The sequence below is a fragment of the Bubalus kerabau genome, chromosome 9 (assembly GCF_029407905.1).
Source record: "Bubalus kerabau isolate K-KA32 ecotype Philippines breed swamp buffalo chromosome 9, PCC_UOA_SB_1v2, whole genome shotgun sequence".
In the NCBI taxonomy this organism is placed as follows: domain Eukaryota; kingdom Metazoa; phylum Chordata; class Mammalia; order Artiodactyla; family Bovidae; genus Bubalus; species Bubalus kerabau.
In genome coordinates, this window is record NC_073632.1 from 75,031,105 (window position 1) to 75,051,995 (window position 20,891).

At 37.9% G+C, this 20,891-nt stretch overlaps 1 protein-coding gene across 6 annotated transcripts in view; it reads left to right on the forward strand.

The window, feature by feature from the left end:
* The first annotated feature begins 1,549 nt into the window (after positions 1–1,549).
* The window catches only part of LAMA2 (laminin subunit alpha 2), a 710,513-nt gene continuing 691,171 nt past the window's right edge, over positions 1,550–20,891 (forward strand). For 2 of the 6 annotated variants that reach the window (XM_055535597.1, XM_055535598.1), the window contains exon 1: positions 1,554–1,849. In XM_055535597.1, coding sequence (XP_055391572.1) covers positions 1,717–1,849 — 133 coding nt within the window. In that variant the 5' untranslated portion in view covers positions 1,554–1,716. Of the gene's footprint in view, positions 1,850–20,891 lie in introns of all 6 variants that reach the window. The other 4 variants (XM_055535601.1, XM_055535596.1, XM_055535599.1 and 1 more) reach the window with 4 other exon arrangements.

The window sequence follows — 20,891 nt, forward strand, 5'->3', positions numbered from 1 at the left end:
ATTCTCCAGGCAGGAATACTAGAGTGGGCTGTCATGCCCTCCTTCAGGGGATCTTCCCAAGCCAGGGATCAAACCCGTGTCTCTTATGTCTCCTGCATTGGCAGGCTGGTTCTTTACCTCTAGCGCCACCTGGGAAGCACATTTGGCCAAGGGGTCTCAATCAATCCTATTAGGAACAATATCTCCTTTATTTTATTGACAGGAAATCCATAGATATTATCACTTAACTTCATAATATTTAAAAAAATATAAAATCAAGTATAAAATAGAGAGGAAAAAGTTATCTGTATAAAACAACATGTAGTTCAATGTGTAAATGCTTGGGTAAAACTAGCAGGCAAAATGAAACAGAAGCCTGAACCTACTCGGAGTCAATGTCAACGTGACAGATAGGGTGTAGATATTGTACTGGTGTCAATACCACCAGCAGAGGTGTTTTCAGTTATGAGATTTTTCTGGAATAAACAAATCTTGATAAGGTTAAAAAACACAGATATATTCTTTCCTCGATTTACATAGTAGATACATCCAGGGGAAAAAAAATGATGCAAAAACTTTTGCTTGTGTGCAAAATAGACTTAAATTAGGCTTCAAATATGTGAGGGTTTTTATCGAAATGAATGTCCAGTGGCCCTTACAGAGCTGCGTGGGGTGGGGGGCAATTTACGGCGTGGGACTGACCCACTCATAGCACTCTAACCTCACTGTGTACTGATGCCAGTAGTCCCCCTCCTCACTGGCTCCACCAAAAAACACCCTGGATGTCTCATAAAACTCCAGTAAAGAGCTGTTCCAAATCTTATGAGAGCCACAGACCATAAAACACACACACACACACAAACAAAAAACTAGTAAGAAACTGTCATCTGAACACGGGGTGGCAGAAAACCTTGCAGAAATTCTGCTGAGTTACAGAGAAGAAATGGGGACTGCAAGCAAGACATTTTGAATCTGAAGGGAAACGAAAAGACCTTTTATTCTTTTTGAATGCATGTTACCTGACTGAATGGAAAAACCTTAATTTTTACCTTCACATTCGTCATAGACATCGCAGTGGATAAAGGGGGCTTGTTTTAGTTTGCGATCCCCTCCCCCTGCCCCTCCTCTTGCTGCCTAGCCAGCAGTAAGTCTCCTGGCCTGACTGCCTCATCCGGTTCACCCTCTGCCTCCTAGTACCCTGGCAGTCATCTGGACCTTTGGGACAGTTTTGTCCCCAGCGTGGATCACCTGGATATGCAGTGCTCTCGCACAGCTTTGCCAGGCCTTTCTCACGAGGTCCATCTTCTGAGCTTCGCTAAAGATCCTAGCTGGGCTGATTTCCCACAAAATTGAATGCTTTCCACGTGGAGGGATTTTACAGATCACAAAGTGGTCTCTTATCAATGACTTCCTTTAACTTGAAGTTCAGCTAACAGATGAAGCCAATCTTTTCTCGCAGTGAAGGACCTAGGCTGTAGGAAAAGGCCTCTTTCACCGAGAACCCTTTAAGGGCCTGGGCCGGGACGTCTGTGGGGCGACGGCCAGGGAAAGGGGCGGGTGGGGGAGTGTCCTCTTTCTCCCCCCACCCTCCGGCTGCGAACGAGCTGGGGTGGGTGGGGGCTGGCTCCTTCCTTTAGCCAGCAGCTGCTGCACACTCAGTTTACTAGCCCGGGCCAGGAGACCGGGCGGCAGCGACTCCAGCTCCCGAAAAGTGAATCCGCTCTGGGGGCTACCGCAATGCCCCGAGCCTTCGGGGTGCTCCTGGTCCTGCTGCTCAGCGGAGGCCTCGGGGGCGGCCAGGCGCAGCGCTCGGAGCGGCAGCAGCAGCAGCAGCAGCATCGGTGGCAGCCACCCGCGCATCAGCAAAGAGGTACAGTCGAGGCACGGGCTCCAGGTCACACGCTCTGCTGGGGCCCGCGGACCTTCTCTGGTCCCTTCGTCCTACACTTGCTGGAGAGGGACCGCTTTCTTGCTTTGCCTTTGGGGAGCGCGCTTTGGGGTGAGAGGGTCTAAGTTTGATGCAAGTTCACTTTTAGCTCCCCGAGTTCACCCACGGTCTGCCTACCTCCCCCCAAAGAAAACGGAGTGTTTTCATCTTCCATGCGTTTCTGTGTCTACTTGCTATCACTGAACATCCTGCAAATTAGTTTCCTAAGTTTTTCTAAGAGGCAAACTTTCAACCAATTAAAAAACTTTAAAAAGTTTCCCCAAATCCGTTTCCATCCCCGCAGAGAAAGATTTCCCAAGCTGTGGCTCGTCTTGGAGCTTTATGGAGGGCAGCTGATACATCTTTATTTTTAGAGACTTTGTTTCTAACTCTTTGAACAAGGCGTGTAAAGGCGTTTTTTGTTGTTCAGTCGGTAAGTCGTTAAGTATGTGGATTTTCTTTCTTGGCAGTGGTGCCCCCAGACTCATCTTTTATTTACCGACATCCTATTTTGGGTATGCTATTTTATTATAGTGAAATGCCTCCCCTTGCTTAAACACGGATGAAACCTCTATGTCATTTGTGTTTTAATTAAGACCACAGTGCCCAGATAACACTCTTCGCCTGACTTTGGAAAACAGTTATACTTAATGTAACACAAATAACTCTCCTCAGAGCGCCTTAATGTTTATATGCATATGATTTCTAAAACCCTGGGGAGACTTTGCAGGGTTAGTTTATGGTCATGAATTTTAAAAGAAGTGCACGTGCAGCATTTAACAATAATTTATAATACAACATTTGAGCAGACTTTTCTGTAAGTTGGAAAACATGTATCAAAGTAAAAAAAAAGTTTAAGAAATATTTAAGGTTTGGTTTCAAACATCAAAATGTTTACCCTAAGAGTACAAAATCTGGAGATTAGTAGCTTTTGAAAGTTTTGATGAGACCGAATCTGCCAGAATTTTAAAGAATACTTATCCCTCTTTTGGTTAACTGGAATAAGCTATGTCAACAGTTCTGATAGTTTTTCTGCTTGCAATCTAGCATTTCTAGCATTGCTACTTTATTTTAAAGGGAGGGGAAAAAAAGGAATCTAAGCTCCTAGCTATAATAATAACCCCCTGATTAAAATTCCTAGAATAAAAATGACCTTACATTCACTATATAACATTTTTTTCCCTTCTATTTTGGCTTTTGCTTTTCTGAGAAGTCAAATGGGGTCAATGTGGCTTAATTAATAGAATTTATGAGAATGATTTTGAGAATATCTTTGGCAGCTGATTTAAAAAAATACTACTTTTAAATATTAACTTTACTCAGTTATGTGATGTTTTAACAAAACATAATACTTTAATACTCTTAGGCAGCTGGGAGTAAAGATACCAAGATCACCAACCCTCTGTTCACCTGAAGCTCAAAGCATGCAGAGTAGGGATCAAGTGGGTTCCTGACAGTTTTCCATGGCATGCCCCCCCCTTTTTTTCTCTTATTCTCTCTCCTGTCTCCTCCCTCTCCCCAGTTTTGTTTGAGGTAAAATTAACTCTGATTTCTATAGTCCAGGCACAAGATGAAATGAATTCAGAATGGAGAAATTATACTGCCATTCTGTTGAGACATCATTTGAACATTATGCACAATAAGGAATTCTGTACAAAATATAACATAGAGTCCACTATACACTGCTATATTTTGCATTCTAGCATCAATTATTGTGTATTTTATAGATTATTTGCAATATATTTAGAGACTGGCTCATGGATAAATGGTTAAAGCTTGTTAATATTAAAGTTTACATAAAATATATTTCATAATGCCTTAAATTTGTATAGTGCTTTATATTTTTAAAATACCTTATATATGTGAGATTATTCTACCTCAAGTCGTTACGTATTGTTAGACAAATTTAAAATTTAAGGCTTGGTGTAGCTGTGACTTAAGTTCATGCAACTGATAATAACTTAATTCTTAACAACTAAGAGCACTTCTAGTATTGTTTTATGCTCAAGTTCCCATTTTATAGTACAAAAGGTTTTTTTTTTTCCATTTAATTTTTTGAAGCCATGTTTCCTTTTCAGTACTGCTCGGTTAAAGCAAGGTCTCAGTGAAGATTATTGGATATGAGTTTGATTGAAGAGGTGTTCTCTTGGCTATCATCAATTTTCTCTTTTCAATTATACTAGCACTGAACTTCCTGGCCAAGAATTAATTTAGAATGAGTTCTGTGTTCCCTTATAGTATGGTACCAGTTTACTAAGAATGTTGACATGAGGAAACATTTTTAGATATTGTAACTAAGTTGGAAACTTAATCAGATTTTTGTTTGTTTGTTTTTTTCTTTGAAATCTTGTATAGTTTCTAGAACACAGTGAATTGTGGTATCAATAGTATTGACTCAGCAGGAAAGATATTCTAAGGAAATTCCTTAACTAAATTTAAGATTGACAGAATAGGAAAATGATACAAAGTGGGTCTGTATTTCAGCAAGGCAGTAGATAAGATCTTATCCTGATATTTGTGTAAACAATGTGTGGAAATGGAAATGTAATAGTAGGTAAATTGCAACTGAGTGAAAATAATTTCCAAAGACTATTGCATAGAAGATCAAGATCGATCCAGGAAGAAGTCTTTAGGGCTGTGACAAATGAGCTTATGCTCATTTGTCTTGGTAATGGCTTGATGGAAAATATAACATCCAAGTTTATGATAACTGCCGGTGTTCCAAAATTGATTGAGATGGCTAAGCTGGTGACTATCAGATTCAGGAATCTATAAAGGTCTCTATAGGCTGATCCATGAACAGAACCTACATGAACTTGGTTTTGTTATTTGTATCCAGATGTTAAGTAGTTTCATCTTGCCCTCTTTAGACATTTGTTGTGTACTTTATATGTATAGGAATGAGTACAAAGACAGGATGAGAAAGGCAGTCTGAACTGCAGCCAATTCAATATGAACATTCAGTGCGATATGGTGACAGAATAGTTAACTCATAAAAAACTTAGAAGCAGGTTGGTTGGTTGGTTTAGTACACATTTGAATGCAGCATTGACAAATGGATGCAAATCTAGAGGAGGAGAGCAGAAAGGTTAGAAGTCTGAAAAGATTTTTAAAGGAGGATTATTCCAAGTAAAGACTGTTAATTTGGAGAAAGAAACACTTAGGAAATCATAAGAGATATCCTTGAATTTTTGGAAAGGTTGTTATTTGGAAGAGAGACTAAAATATTCTTTCTAAAGCCTGAATTTGAATGCATAGAAGAGTGTGACAAAGAGGAAGGTTTAAGTTAAATAAAATGGGAGGAAACCTCTCCTCCCTCCTCTCCCTTCCCTGTTCTGAGCTGTTCAGAAATAATTGGGTTGTGCTGGAACACCCAGCTTCTGGAAATGTCCATGCAGTGATCAAATGTGCAACATGTCAGAGATGATTTAGGAAGGAATGCCTCTGCAGAAAGGAAGTTAAGACTCAAGTCTCCAGTCCTTAACCAAGTCCAGGATTCTAGTATTACATTCTATTGTTTTGAGAATGCATACTTGTATTTGAACTTCTGAATTCTTAAAAAATGTCAAGAAAATATTCAATGAATATAAATGTGTTTTTAGATGTCTTCTGAGATTTAAAATAAAAACATCTTTGAGATGATTGTCACTCATGTTTGGCAAGAATACTTAAAAATTTAATATGTAATTTCCACATCACCATAAATTGCACAGTTCTAAAACATCCTGTGCTATAAAATGTGAGAACACTTTATAAATTACCTGAGAACTTTTCAGGGGATTTATTGTGGCTGTAAAGCTGTAATTGATTTTTTTTTTATGGTATTTCCTTTTGTTACATTTGTAACTTGTTGGCTCGTTCACTGCGTATTGGCCGACTAGTTTGGTAAAAATGATTTATAACATATAAAGTGTATGAGTAAGAATATGAACATATTCACCATTGACTGTTATATTATGGATGTGTTAGAGTTTATTTAAATAACATACTTTATATATTCTTAAAATCTCACTTATCGGTGTATGCAAATTGCTGATATATCTTATTCCTAAATTTTTTTTTATTTTAAGATTTCCTGCAAAGTAATAAAGTAATGAACTGAATCTGTATCAAGAGTTTCTTGGGATTATGAAAACCTTGCACATGCTTTGCCAATTCTGTCTCTCTTTAAATTTTTTATATTTAACATTTTATTGTGTAAACAAATAGGATCTTATTCTAGGCACACTGTAATATGCACATGAGAAAGATATAGGACCTTTCTTGCAAAAGTTTGAATAAATTTTGGTTATAATTCTGGTTAATATTTATTAATACACATCATACTCTTTTTATGATGTATTAGCTGGGTCTCTTATTTTTTATTTTAATTTTTTATTTGCAGTATTATTGCTTTACAGTGTTGTGTTAATTTTTGCTGTACAGTGAAGTGAATCAGCTATATGTATACATACATCCCCCCTCCCTTGAACATCCCTCTCACGCCCCACATCCCACCCCTCTAGGTCATCTCAGAGCACCGAGCTAAGCTCCCTGTGCTATATAGCAGCTTCCTACTAGCTATCTATTTTACACATGGTAGTGTATATATCTCAGTCATACTCTCCTTGTTCATCTCACCTTCTTCCCCTTCCCACCTGTGTCCACATATTTGTTCTCTATGTCTGTGTCTCTATTCCTGGCTTGCAAACAGGCTCATCTATACCATCTTTCTATATTCCATGCATACGAGTTAATATACAATGTTTGTTTTTCTCTTTTTGACTTTTTGACAGACTCTAGGTCCATCCACATCACTAGAGATGACCCAGTTTCTTTCCTTTTCATGGATAAATAATATTTCATTGTATATATGTTTCACATCTTCTTTTTCTGGTCATCTGTTGATGGACACTTATGTTGCTTTTATGTCCTGGCTTTTGTAAATAGTGCTGCAGTGAACATTGGGGTACGTGTGTCTTTTTGAATTGTGGTTTTCTCAGAGTATATACCCCGTAGTGGGGATTGCTGGCTCATATGGTAGTTTTATTTTTAGTGATTTAAGGAACTTCCATACTGTTCTTAATAGTATTTGTATCAAATAGATGGGGAAACAGCGGAAACAGTGTCAGACTTTATTTTTTGGGGCTCCAAAATCACTGCAGATGGATTGCAGCCATGAAATTAAAAGACGCTTACTCCTTGGAAGGAAAGTTATGACCAACCTAGATAACATATTGAAAAGCAGAGACATTACTTTGCCAACAAAGGTCTATCTAGTCAAGGCTATGGTTTTTCCAGTGGTCATGTATGGATATGAGAGTTGGACTGTGAAGAAAGCTGAGTGCTGAAGAATTGATGCTTGTAAACTGTGGTGTTGGAGAAGACTCTTGAGAGTCCCTTGGACTGCAAGGAGATCCAACCAGTCCATTCTAAAGGAGATCAGCCTTGGGTGTTCTTTGGAAGGACTGATGCTGAAGCTGAAACTCCAATACTTTGGCCACCTCATGGGAAGAGTTGACTCATTGGAAAAGACCCTGATGCTGAGAGGGATTGGGGGGCAGGAGGAGAAGGGGACGACAGAGGATGAGATGGCTGGATGGCATCACGGACTCGATGGAGATGAGTTTGAGTGAACTCCAGGAGTTGGTGATGGACAGGGAGACCTGGTATGCTGCAGTTCATGGGGTTGCAAAGAGTCGGATGCTACTGAGCAACTGAACTGACTGACATTCCCACTAACAGTGCAGGAGGGTTTCCCTTTTTCCACATCCTTTTCAGCATCTATAGTTTGTAGATGTTTTGATGATGACCAATCTGGCTGATATGAGGTGATACCTCATTGTAGTTTTGATATGCTTTTCTCTAACAATTAATGATGTTGAACATTTTTTCATGGATTTGTTGGCCATCTATATGTCTTCTTTGGAGAAATGTCTATTTATGTCTTCCACTCATTTTTGGATTGGGTTTTTTTCTTTTTATATTTAGCTGCTTGTATATTTGGAGATTAATCCTTTGTCAGATGCTTGGTTTGCAAATATTTTCTCCCATTCTGAGGGTTATCTTTTTGTCTTATGTATGGTTTCCCTTTGCTGTGCAAAAGCTTTTAAGTTTAATTAGGTTGCATTTGTTTATTTTGTCCAATTGTTTCTTAATTCACTTCAGTTACTGTAGCTCCTAAAAGATGAGATTTCACCTCACTGTAATGACTACACTTTTCACCTTCTTTAGATGTAATTATTTAACAACTCAAATAGATACCCCAAGAGTTCTACCCAGATATGATTGCTGTAAGAAAAACATGGATTTTTTTTAACTAAAACATGGTTTTAGTTAAATAAGAAGGATTTCTGAAGTAGTAGAATTTGGATTTTTTACACCTTTCAGTTATACTGTAATAGCTGCTACTCAAAAAAGTTTCCTTTTTTGGTAGATTTCCCAGTATTTTCCAGCCCCATTTATCTAAAGTAGATCATTGCCACTCTTTTTTCTATTCATATATTTAATAAATACTGATTATTCATGAAAATGACTAATGTGCTAGACTTTTCAATGTGGACCGCTGAGAATGAATCATTGTTCTTTCTTCTAGTCCAAATAGATTTAGCAGTGACCTATAAAAAGAAATTCATCTAAGCTTTATATGGGGTCTGACATCTCCTTTCATAATCTACTTCAGAATTTTGGAACTACGATGGTGGGCCACAATGGAAGAGGTGGAATCAAGGCCTCGTGGGTCCAGAACAGGGAATACTAATTTCTGTTTAGCCTGTGCATAACAAGATTAGTGGGGTGGTTATCTGTCCTTATAGAGTCCAAAGGATTTATCAAATGCACACCTGAGTCCAGCCAGCATTAGCTGTCCAGTAGGATTTTATCCTGTGGGTAGAACATGTCTGGAAGAGTTTCCAAGAGAGTACTTAAATAAAATAGGTGACTCCAGGTTATCTGTCCAATATGCTTTATGTCCTTATTTAGCACGTGGAGACCCTATGGAAAAGATGAGGAAAAAAACATTGTCAGTGGCCAAATAGTCTAGTTTCTAATCTGGAAGACTGGAGTTTAGGAGTCTTAGTCACAACTTTGAAATGGGTAGCTAAGCAGGAACTAAGGCAGAAGCCAACTGAGGTGAATGGGAAAAGAAGGTGGGGCTTAGAGAAGGACAGCGTTAGATAGGCACATGATTCTCCAAGACTCATGCCAGGCTCAGTGTATACCAGGCAGCCAGAAAGAAGATGGATTCTGGGCTAAACCCATGGGTAAAACTGAATTCCAAGGCCAGAATTTCTGCAAGAAATTGGTGGGTTGGGCCTATGTGTATTGGAATGTGGTTAAAAAGAATGATTGTATTCAGTGAGCAAAAGAGAGCTCCCCCCGCCTAACAACAACAACAAACTCAACATATCCCTGCTCTTATGGAGTTTATATTCTAGTTGAGACAAATATGATGAATATATAATGAATAAGTAATATCATGAATACCTATATTGTGTAGAATGTAGCCAGTGATGGATTTCTGGACAAATACAACAAAAAGGAGTCAGGAGTTCTAAGAATGAAGGATGGTTTCTATTTTTAAATAGTGATAAAGGGATAAAGGTTGACCTCACTGAGCAGGTCACCCTTGAGTGAACACTTGCTGGGGTTTTGGGAATGATTAATACAGATATCAGCTGGAAGAGTACTCTGAGCACAGGCAACAGGCTTACAAAGGTCTAAAGCACAATTTGAAGGGCTAGAGAAGTAATGTGGGCTTGATCACTGTAAAGATTTTGCTTTTTAGTCTAACTCAGGTGGATGATACTGAAGAGTTTTGAGCAGAATAAAATGAATGAATTGAATAAATTAATATTTTTCATCTCAAGCAAGCTCTAATCCATTGGGGTAGACACATAGGATAAATGTAGGATTACTTTAAATTCATCTCCTGCCCCTAACCTTTCATTTGTAGGGCATGTTTAAGAGAATCCATTCCAGAGTATTACACTTCAACAATCTTACCATCAAGAGGCTCAGAGGCATCTTTGTAAAAAAAATTTTTTTTTTTTGCTTTTGGCATCTCACTTCCATTCTACTATTAAAGAATATGAATAGCTCAAAACTGCCCAAGTTCAAGGAACTTCTACATATCCTTTTATTTTGTCCCAGTGTTGCTAGAAATATGCCTTAGGTTTCTTGGAGCATTTTTAGCTAATGTACTTGTTACAAAAATTCTCTATAATCCCACATGGATATGTATGTACCGTAGAGTTCTCTTTTTTTTTTTTTTATCATTCATTTCAGTATCAGAGCTAAAGTTTAGGTACTATTATTAAAAATGACACAGTGATGTATTGATCTGATGACTTCTTTTATGAAAGGAACTTTGAAATGTTATCAACCTTTTTACAGTTAGAAGCACTCGATGCTTGGCTTCGATTTTTATAACTTCTTTAAGGATCTCTGTAAGTCTTGCAGTAATCTTTGGAATAAAGTAACTCAATTTTGGGCTGACCTAATTTTATCATTTAAAACAAACCATCTCTGTCTTCCTTCTTGCCTCCTCCCTCCCTTCCCTTTCTCCCTACCTCTGCTTCTTTCCTTCCCTCATCCCCTTCCTCCCTCCCTTTCTTTTTCCTTTAATATCCTGATTCTGAATACAATATGGTTTTCAAAGAGATGATTCTAACAAATTTAACTTTTTAGAAAGTATGAAATGATAAACTTTACCTACATATTTCATCTTATTAAAAGTCACAGATAATTATCATATAAAGATAGTTTTGAGACATAATCTAAAATTACATTGAGAGTTAAAGCTAGGGGATTGCCTTCCAAAGATGTTTAATATGAATAAAAATATAGTATTTTTCCAGTCATCTTGAATGTGGATTTAATATGGGAGCTTTATCCTGTTTGGCACATGACATTTAGAAGAAGATTGTAGAGGCTAGTCTATTAGTGGTTTATTACTCATAATGCTGGCTTTCTGTAGCAGGCCTAATCTAGTACAAATAGCAAGTTAATCTGTGTAAATTCTGAATGATGAACACCTGAGCAGCTATTTCGTGTCTGGCTCTTGGTAGAGGCACCTTGTAGGAAGTTAACGACATCTCTCCTCTTATGGTCTTCTCAATTGACTACTGGGCTGTGCAATTTCCCAAGGCTCTTTGTTCAACTAGGTCTGCGTGCCAGATGCTTTAGATTGGTTTAATAGTATCTAGTGCCTTGTGAGTGTTAATGCATTCATTTACACAGCAAAGTTTCCAACAGGTTAATATAATTATCCGCATTTTAGAGAAGGAGAAATTTGTCAAGGACAAACACATGTTCCACTGTTAGTTTTAGAAATTAGAATATGTTCCTTTTCTTGGTTTTGTGGACCCTAAGTTGCCATCTCTTTTGGAGCTTTAGATCTTTCTGATCCTTTATAAAATACCTTAAAAATCATATTATTTCTGAATTATGTTAGTAGTCTAGTTTTAAATTGAAGATTCACTAGGTCTTATGGAAGAACAAGAAAAATAAAACATATAGTCTTCAAAACTCATTTTCATTTAAACACACACACTACTTAAAAGTATGCAGAAATACACATGCATAATACTCAAAGCTATGCATAAATTTCAAAGTATCCATCAAATTTTAGTCTTTAAATTTTTAGGATTTGGATTATCGGGTGCTAGACTATAACCCACTCCAGTATTCTTGCCTGGAGAATCCCAGGGACAGAGGACAGACAGCATGGGCTGCCGTCTATGGGGTCGCACAGAGTCAGACACGACTGAAGCGACTTAGCAGCAGCAGCAGACTATAACAAAAAATTAATTGATTATTTCTGTGAGTCACCTTACAGAAATTACTTCAGTAGGCTAGAAGCAATTGTCTTTATAACAGATTCTTTAAAAAATAGTTACTGTATATGTCTGTGAATGAAAAGAGCAAGAATCAAATGATATATATAAGAATAAGAGCAGAGTTAATCTCAAAATTCCTTCTGAAAAGTGCAGAACCCTGGCATCTTCATAAAAAGATTTAAAGAGTTCTGTTTGAAGTCAAACCTCTCAGTTAAGACAGAAAATTGTGCAAACATCCTAGAGTTTGAGAGGATTTGTATGTGTATCTATGTATCCTTTATAGTTTAATGCTCTCACAGTACTTAATATATTTAATATATTATTTGATTGTTTAATCATTAGATTTTCAGTTTTATAAGCAAAAATATAGAATAAAGGAATCTAAAAACTTCTAGGGTTCTGAATTTTCAAAAAAACCTAGTTGCCTTGATAAATGCTTATAGACCACAGAATAAGCTGTAAATGGGATCATTTATAGTTTTCAGTCTGGTAGCTATACTGTTAAAACTCTAAAGTGTAATTCGTTTTAAGTTGCTTGTAACATATAAGGTCCTATTCTAAAGAGGAAATAAGGTTAGTCGAATTTGCCACATCAAGTATATTTTTTCAAAAGCCTGTAGTAGCTGCCCCAATTTTCTGGCTTATTGCCTGCTATGCCTTTTTCAATTACCGAATGAGGCTCAAAGTGTGAAGGAGAACACAAAGGAGTGCAATTGCCATTTCAGGTAGCTACTTCATCTCATTGGTTTATTGTGAGGAGTATATAAAACAATGAATATAAAGCATGGTGCATCTATTAGGCACTCAATAAATGTGAATTTTCAAAGTGCCTCAAGAAAAATGAATTAGGCCTAAAAGTTGTCTTGGTGTCTCTGGCTTGAAGCAGCCTTTTTTTTTCCTCCAGCCCCGTGGTGTATCAAATTCAGCTGAGGCTGTTTATGAAAGTATTTGCTCATATACTTAAAAACACAAATGTATGAATTCAATTTTAATTGGAATTTATGTTGTAGTATTTCACTATTGTGAACTTCATAGCTTGTTATAAAAAAGACTCTTATTAACGTATACTTTTTTTTTAAAGGTATAGTTGATTTACAATGTTGGGTTAATTTCTGCTGTACAGCAAAGTGGTTCAGTTATATACACATGTATACATTTTTTTTATATTCTTTTCCATTATGGTTTATCACAGGCCATTGAATATAGCTCCCTGTGTTACACACTAGGACCTTGTTGTTTATCCATTCTGTATATACTAGTTTGCATCTGCTAATCCCAAACTGCCACTCCATCCCTCTCGAACACTTCTGCCCCTTGGCAACCACAAGTCTGTTCTTTACAACATATATTTCTTTATGTCTTCAATTTCCATATATATTCCTCTGCTTTGGAGATAACTTGAATTAGCAGAAAAAGTATAGACTTGGGAGATGGAAAGAATTGGATTCATAGCCATGTTGCCATTTTTCTTACTGAGACCAAAAACCTGAGTCAACAGAGTTTAAATTTTCCATTCATAAAATAGAATTACACTAGATAATATTTGTGAAAATTGTTGTTATTGTTCAGTCACTAATTCATGTCCAACTGTTTGTGATCCCATGGACTGCAGCATACCAGTCCTCCATGTCCCTTACCATCTCCTGGAATTCACCCAACTTTATGTCCCTTGAATCAGTGATGCCATCCTCATCCTCATTTGTGAAAATACTTGGCAGTTAATCAGTAAATGTTAGCCAGTTTCTTCTTTCTTTTATTACCTGATCACAAAGTTCAAAATATTTTCAGTGCATATAACACCCCTTTTGCTTTGTGAAAGTCGCTTAGTTGTATCCAACTCTTTGCAACCCTATGGACTGTAGCCTGCCAGGTTTCTCTGTCCGTGGAATTTTCCAGGCGAGAATACTGGAGTGGATAGCCGTTCCCTTCTCTAGGGGATCTTCCCAACCCGAGGATCCATCCTAGTTTTCCCACACCGCAGATGGATTCTTTACCATCTGGATTCTTCACCATCTGAGCCACCAGGGAAGCCCCAAGAAACACACCTTCGCTGACCAGTGACTCGTGTTGGGGCCTCAGTGGTGAAAGGACCGAATCATAGCCACTAGACCACCAGGACATTTTGCTATAGAAGAGCAAAATATTCTACAAGTAGACCCTAAGAGATTATAGATGAGAAACTATTTATGTCACTGCAGAGCAATTGAAGAATTCTATCAAGGTCACCCAAGTCAATAATAGAGATAGGAAGGAACACAAAGTCCTGTAATTAGCTAATGATTATTCTAGTAGCCCAATATGAGAACTTGTTTAAGCAGGCAACAGAATGGAAATTTTAGCAGTACTTTGTGGCTATTTATATTTCAATTATGATATAATAAACTTTTAAAAGGAATTTCTCCATACCATTCCCTCTGGGTCATCCCAGTGTACCAGCCCCAAGCTTCCTGTATCCTGCATCAAACCTGGACTGGCGATTTGTTTCTATGATATTATACATGTAGGGAGGTGGGAGGGGGGTTCAGGATGGGGAACACGTGTACACCCGTGGCGGATGCATGTTGATGTATGGCAAAACCAATACAATATTGTAAAGTAAAAAAAATAAAAAATTAAAAAAAAATAAAAGGAATTTCTCCTTTTTTGACTTGAATTTATTAGGGATTGATAAACTACTCTTTAAAGACCTCAATGTATGGCACTTGACAAGTGCTTCATAAAGATTAGTTATTATTTTCAACACATGAAGCATCTGTCTTCATTAACATCTTCTTGGGTAGAGGTGACAATTCAGCATGTTTGACACACAATGGGAATTAATTTTAGGATGGTCTTCAGTGAAAAGTCTAATTGGATTGTTAAAAAGCTCTCAATATAGACTCTCTTTATTTGGACTGTCTCTATTCACTAAAGTGAAAAAACAGTCTGAATAGGGAGAAGTTTTAGTTTGTCTACCTGTGCAGTAAGTCTAGTTGTAAATTTCTGAAACAAATAAACACTACCTCAGGAAATCATGTAACCCAAACAGATCTCTAGGAAAACCTGCTTTTTTTTAACTTGGGGACATCAGATTTTGAAGAAAGAAAAAAAATCAGACAAAACACTTCCTAGGACTTGGCCGTAAAGAACCCGCCTGCAATGCAAGAGACCCGGGTTGGATCCCTGGGTCAGGAAGATCCCTTGGAGAAAGAAATGGCAACCCGTTTTGGTATTTTTACCTGGGAAATCCCACGTACAGAGGAGCCTGGCAGTCTATGATTTAGGGGGCCGTAAAGAGTCGGACACAACTTAGCGACTAAACAACAGACTTGCTATAGTCTCCTTCCCTATTTAAAAAGTTTCAATCATGTTTAACATGTAATGTACAACTGGTTAATTTTTCACTGTGGTAAATTGGAAAAAAATCACTAGATTTGTAATTGGGACTCCAGGATACAAGTTTTGCCTCTAGTCCTTGCTAAAACTGCGACCTTAAACAATACTTTAGATTCATTTAACTATTCTGAAATTCAATTGCCATCTAATAAAGAAGATTGAGAACATAACGTTCAACTCTATCTCATGGGGTTGTTGTAAGGGTTAAATAAAATATGCCATACAAATAGTATTGTTAATAATACTACTCTGTATTATGATAAATGATAGGTTTGGTCAAAGGCATCGTTGACATATAAAGTTTTTCTTCACCCCTTTCCTTGATTTTTTTCCCTAGTGACTCTTAATACACTTAGTTCTTCTGTATTGAAAACCTTGGCACATCTTCCTTTTTTTTATATTTACTTATTTATTTTTTGTCACGTACCTCCCAGTAACACAGAAAAAGTAAATTGGTATGGAAAGGAAATATTTAAAATGCACATCCTATCTTCATTGGTTTTGCAAATAGTTACTGATACACTCTGTATGTAGAAATGATATGTTGAAAAATTCTTCAAAATACTTTTATTTTCTTTATGATCTTTCTCAAGTTTTTACAAAATATTTTCCAATCAACTTTCAAGGGCAGATTTTATCCACAGGCTTCCTAGTATGTGCTACCTAAGATGTTCTGAGAAAGCAAACCTATCCTAAGTTTCCATATTTATCCAGGAGTCCATAGATTAAGGTCAAAGTTGGCTCATGTATATAATGAGTCTAACCTGTTTATGATTTTCATTTATGTAATAAGTTGAATGATGAATCCAATCTTGTACAAACTTCAAGAGCTATTGTTATTTCAAAAAGCTAGAAGGGCACATAATTAACTAGTTACTCTTTCAAGATCTTCAGCTGTGTAATGCTTAGAAATTAATATGGTAAGTTTTATAATAATAGGACTTTTAAAATTTACTGCTCTATTTCTTGTCTTTAGACTGGCATATAGTAGGCACACAATAAAAATTGTAAAATGAAGCTACTCTTTTTGGGCAGACTAAAAGAATTGCCTTTAAAAATTGCTGTAAATGTACTATATTTCCTAATCTTTTTATCGTTCAGTTCAGTTCAGTCACTCAGTCGTGTCCGACTCTTTGCAACCCCATGAATCGCAGCACGACAGGCCTCCCTGTCCATCACCAACTCCCAGAGTTCACTCAGACTCACGTCCTTCGAGTCAGTGATGCCATCCAGCCATCTCATCCTCTGTCATCCCCTTCTCCTCCTGCCCCCAATCCCTCCCAGCATCAGAGTCTTTTCCAGTGAGTCAACTCTTCCCATGAGTTGGCCAAAGTACTGGAGTTTCAGCTTTAGCATCATTCCTTCCAAAGAAATCCCAGGGCTGATCTCCTTCAGAATGGACTGGTTGGATCTCCTTGCAGTCCAAGGGACTTTCAAGAGTCTTCTCCAACACCACAGTTCAAAAGCATCAATTCTTTGGCACTCAGCCTTCTTCACAGTCCAACTCTCACATCCATACATGACCACAGGAAAAACCATAGCCTTAATTAGACGGACCTTTGTTGGCAAAGTAATGTCTCTGCTTTTGAATATGCTATCTAGGTTGGTCAGAACTTTTCTTCCAAGGAGTAAGCGTCTTTTAATTTCATGGCTGCAGTCACCATCTGCAGTGATTTTGGAGCCCAAAAAAATAGTCTGACACTTTTCCACTGTTTCCCCATCTATTTCCCATGAAGTGATGGGACCAGATGCCATGATCTTCATTTTCTGAATGTTGGGTTTTAAGCAAACTTTTTCACTCTCCTCTTTCACCTTCATCAAGAGGCTTTTTAGTTCCTCTTCACTTTCTGCCATAAGGGTCGTGTCATCTGCATATCTGAGGTTATTGATATTTCTCCCAGCAATCTTGATTCCAGCTTGTGCTTCTTCCAGCCTAGCATTTCTCATGATGTACTCTGCATAAAAGTTAAAAAAGCAGGGTGACAGAATGAGTATTTTTATAAGATATACCTTTCAAAAAATACTGAAACACAGTATGTGCAATTATGAGGTGTTGTTATCCATGCCACTAATGTGATAAATAAAATAATTTAGAATGCTTTTTATGCTTTTGAGGCATACTTTCTTTCTTAGGATATTCCAGTAAGAGCTGAGCAATTTTTAAGCTTTGGATGAGGAATGCATATTTCTTTGTTTACTCAGGACTTTTCTGTGTGTGGGGTCTTTTTTGGATGAGGATTATAAACATATGATTAAAATGTTTACCAGCTATCATTTAAAATATATATTAGACACTAATATTTCAGGTTCTCCACCAGTTTTGTCCCTAACCTGTCAACATTTTCTAAGCTCATCATTTGGAAAGGATTTTCCTTTTTACCTTTTCTATATTAATCTGTTTTCACCCATTTTTTTCCAAAAAGGTAATCCTCACCCTCTATGCCTTTACTGAGCTCTTTGAGCCATCAAGAAATCTTTCCTTTTCTTCAGCATGCCCTACTTTTGAACATGCTTCTTTCTCTTTATTTTTAAGATGGAGTTAAAAGCTCATTTCCTCCAGGTCCTCAGGTGTGAATACACCTCTATCACTTCTGTAACTTTAGCCCCACTTATTGTTATGTATAGTGTAAAAATATTCATCCTATTATATATGTAAATTTTTCTTAGGTTTCTTGATTGATTTCTGTGTTTATGAGCTGAGAGGGTGGGAAGGAGGAGTAGGAACTTCTGTTGCAATTAGCTATGTTTTCTTCCTTTTAATACCAGATGAAGCCCTAGTCTACAAGAACTCATTAGGCCATGGCAATATTTTCAATTGAAAATTTACTTAAAGGAAAGAGAAAACTGACATGCTACTCCAATCTTTATTCTCTTGGTGTGTATTATTCATAGATGAAGAAACAGTAAAGTGATTGAAATGACAATATAAATCAGATAATAAAAATACTCTGCACTCAGCTATTTTTTTCCCAAAACTATAGAATTATTAGCATACTGGCAAATTTCTTTCAAGTTAAATATTGCACTGTAACTGGGAATGAATATTAAACACTTTTAAAATTTCTGTTCAGCAATTAGTATAAATTTAACAGAGCAGATCCTAAAAATTAAATTTGAGTAAGGACATAACATGGTTATCATGATTTCTATAGAGAGGTATGGGTGAGCGGTGGACTGCCACAGGGGCATGGGCTCTGGGTGCAGCAGACCTGGGTATGGCACAAACCCTTTTGGAGGAGGTTGCCATTAACCCCACCATAGAGTTGCCAGAACTTACACAGGACTGGGAAACAAACTCTTAGTGGGCACAAACAGAACCTTGTGTGTACCAGGACCCAGGAGAAAGGAGCAGTGATCCCACAAGAGACTGACCCAGACTTGCCCATGAGTGTTCATGAGTCTCTGGTGGAGGCATGGGTCAGGGGTGGCCTGCTGCAGGTTGGGGGCACTGAGTGCAACAGTGCATGCTTGGGGCCTTTTGAAAGAGGTTGCCATTATCTTCATTACCTCCACCATAGTTTGATTTTGCCAAGAGAACACGCTGGTCATAGCAAACACCCTCTTCCAACAACACAAGAGAAGACTCTACACATGGACATCACCAGATGGTCAACACCAAAATCAGATTGATTATATTCTTTGCACCCAAATATGGAGAAGCTCTATACAGTCAGCAAAAACAAGACTGGGGGCTGACTGTGGCTCAGACTATGAACTACTTATTGCCAAATTCAGACTTAAGTTGAAGAAAGTAGGGAAAACCACTAGACCATTCATGTATGACCTAAATCAAACCCCTTATGACTATACAGTGGAAGTGAGAAATAGATTTAAGGGGACTAGATCTGATAGGTAGAGTGCCTGATGAACTATGGACAGAGGTTCGTGACATTGTACAGGAGACAGGGATCAAGACCATCCCCATGGAAAAGAAATGCAAAAAAGCAAAATGGCTGTCTATGGAGGCCTTACAAATAGCTGTGAAAAGAAGAGAAGTGAAAAGCAAAGGAGAAAAGGAAAGATATAAGCATCTGAATGCAGAGTTCCAAAGAATAGCAAGGAGAGATAAGAAAGCCTTCCTCAGCAATCAATGCAGAGAAATAGAGGAAAACAACAGAATGGGAAAGACTAGAGATCTCTTCCAGAAAATTAGACATACCAAGGGAAGATTTCATGGAAAGATGGGCTCGATAAAGGACAGAAATGGTATGGACCTAACAGAGGCAGAAGATATTAAGAAGAGGTGACAAGAATACACAGAAGAACTGTATGAAAAAGAGCTCCATGACCAAGATAATCACAAAGGTGTGATCACTCACCTAGAGCAAGACATCCTGGAATGTGAAGTCAAGTGGGCCTTAGAAAGCATCACTACGAACAAAGCTAGTGGAGGTGATGGAATTCCAGTGCAGCTATTTCAAATCCTGAAAGATGATGCTGTGAAAGTGCTGCACTCAATATACCAGCAAATTTGGAAAACTCAACAGTGGCTACAGGACTGGAAAAGGTCAGTTTTCATTCCAATCCCAAAGAAAGGCAATGCCAAAGAATGCTCAAACTACCGCACAATTGCACTCATCTCACATGCTAGTAAAGTAATGCTCAAAATTCTCCAAGCCAGACTTCAGCAGTACATGAACCAGGAACTTCCAGATATTCAAGCCGGTTTTAGAAAAGGCAGAGGAACCAGAGATCAAATTGCCAACATCCGCTGGATCATCGAAAAAGCAAGAGAGTTCCAGAAAAACATCTATTTCTGCTATATTAACGATGTTAAAGCCTTTGACTGTGTGGATCACAATAAACTGTGGAAAATTCTGAGAGAGATGGGAATACCAGACAACCTGACCTGCCTCTTGAGAAACCTGTATGCAGGTCAGGAAGCAACAATTAGAACTGGACATGGAAAAACAAACTGGCTCCATATAGGAAAAGGAGTACATCAAGGCTCTATATTGTCATCCTGCTTGTTTAACTTATATGCAGAGTACATCATTAGAAATGCTGGGCTGAATGAAGCACAAGCTGGAATCAAGATTGCTGGGAGAAATATCAATAACCTCAGATATGCAGATGACACCACCCTTATGGCAGAGCCAACTTTTTCATTCTCCACTTTCACTTTCATCAAGAGGCTCTTTAGTTTCTCTTCACTTTCTGCCATAAGGGTGGTGTCATCTGCATATCTGAGGTTATTGATATTTCTCCCAGCAATCTTGATTCCAGCTTGTGCTTCTTCCAATCCAGCGTTTCTCACGATGTACTCTGCATATAAGTTAAATAAGCAGGGTGACAACATACAGCCTTGACGTACTCCTTTTCCTATTTGGAACCAGTCTGTTTTTCCATGTCCAGTTCTAACTGTTGCTTCCTGACCTGCATACAGATTTCTCAAAAGGCAGGTCAGGTGGTCTGGTATTCCCATGTCTTTCAGAATTTTCCACAGTTTATTGTGACCCACCCAGTCAAAGGCAACATTCAGAAAATGAAGATCATGGCATCGGTCCCATCACTTCATGGGAAATAGATGGGGAAACAGTGGAAACAGTGTCAGACTTTATTTTTTTGGGCTCCAAAATCACTGCAGATGGTGACTGCAGCCATGAAATTAAAAGATGCTTACTCCTTGCAAGGAAAGTTATGACCAACCTAGATAGCATATTCAAAAGCAGAGACATTACTTTGCCAACAAAGGGTCGTCTAGTCAAGGCTATGGTTTTTCCTGTGGTCATGTATGGATGTGAGAGTTGGACTGTGAAGAAGGCTGAGCGCCGAAGAATTGATGCTTTTGA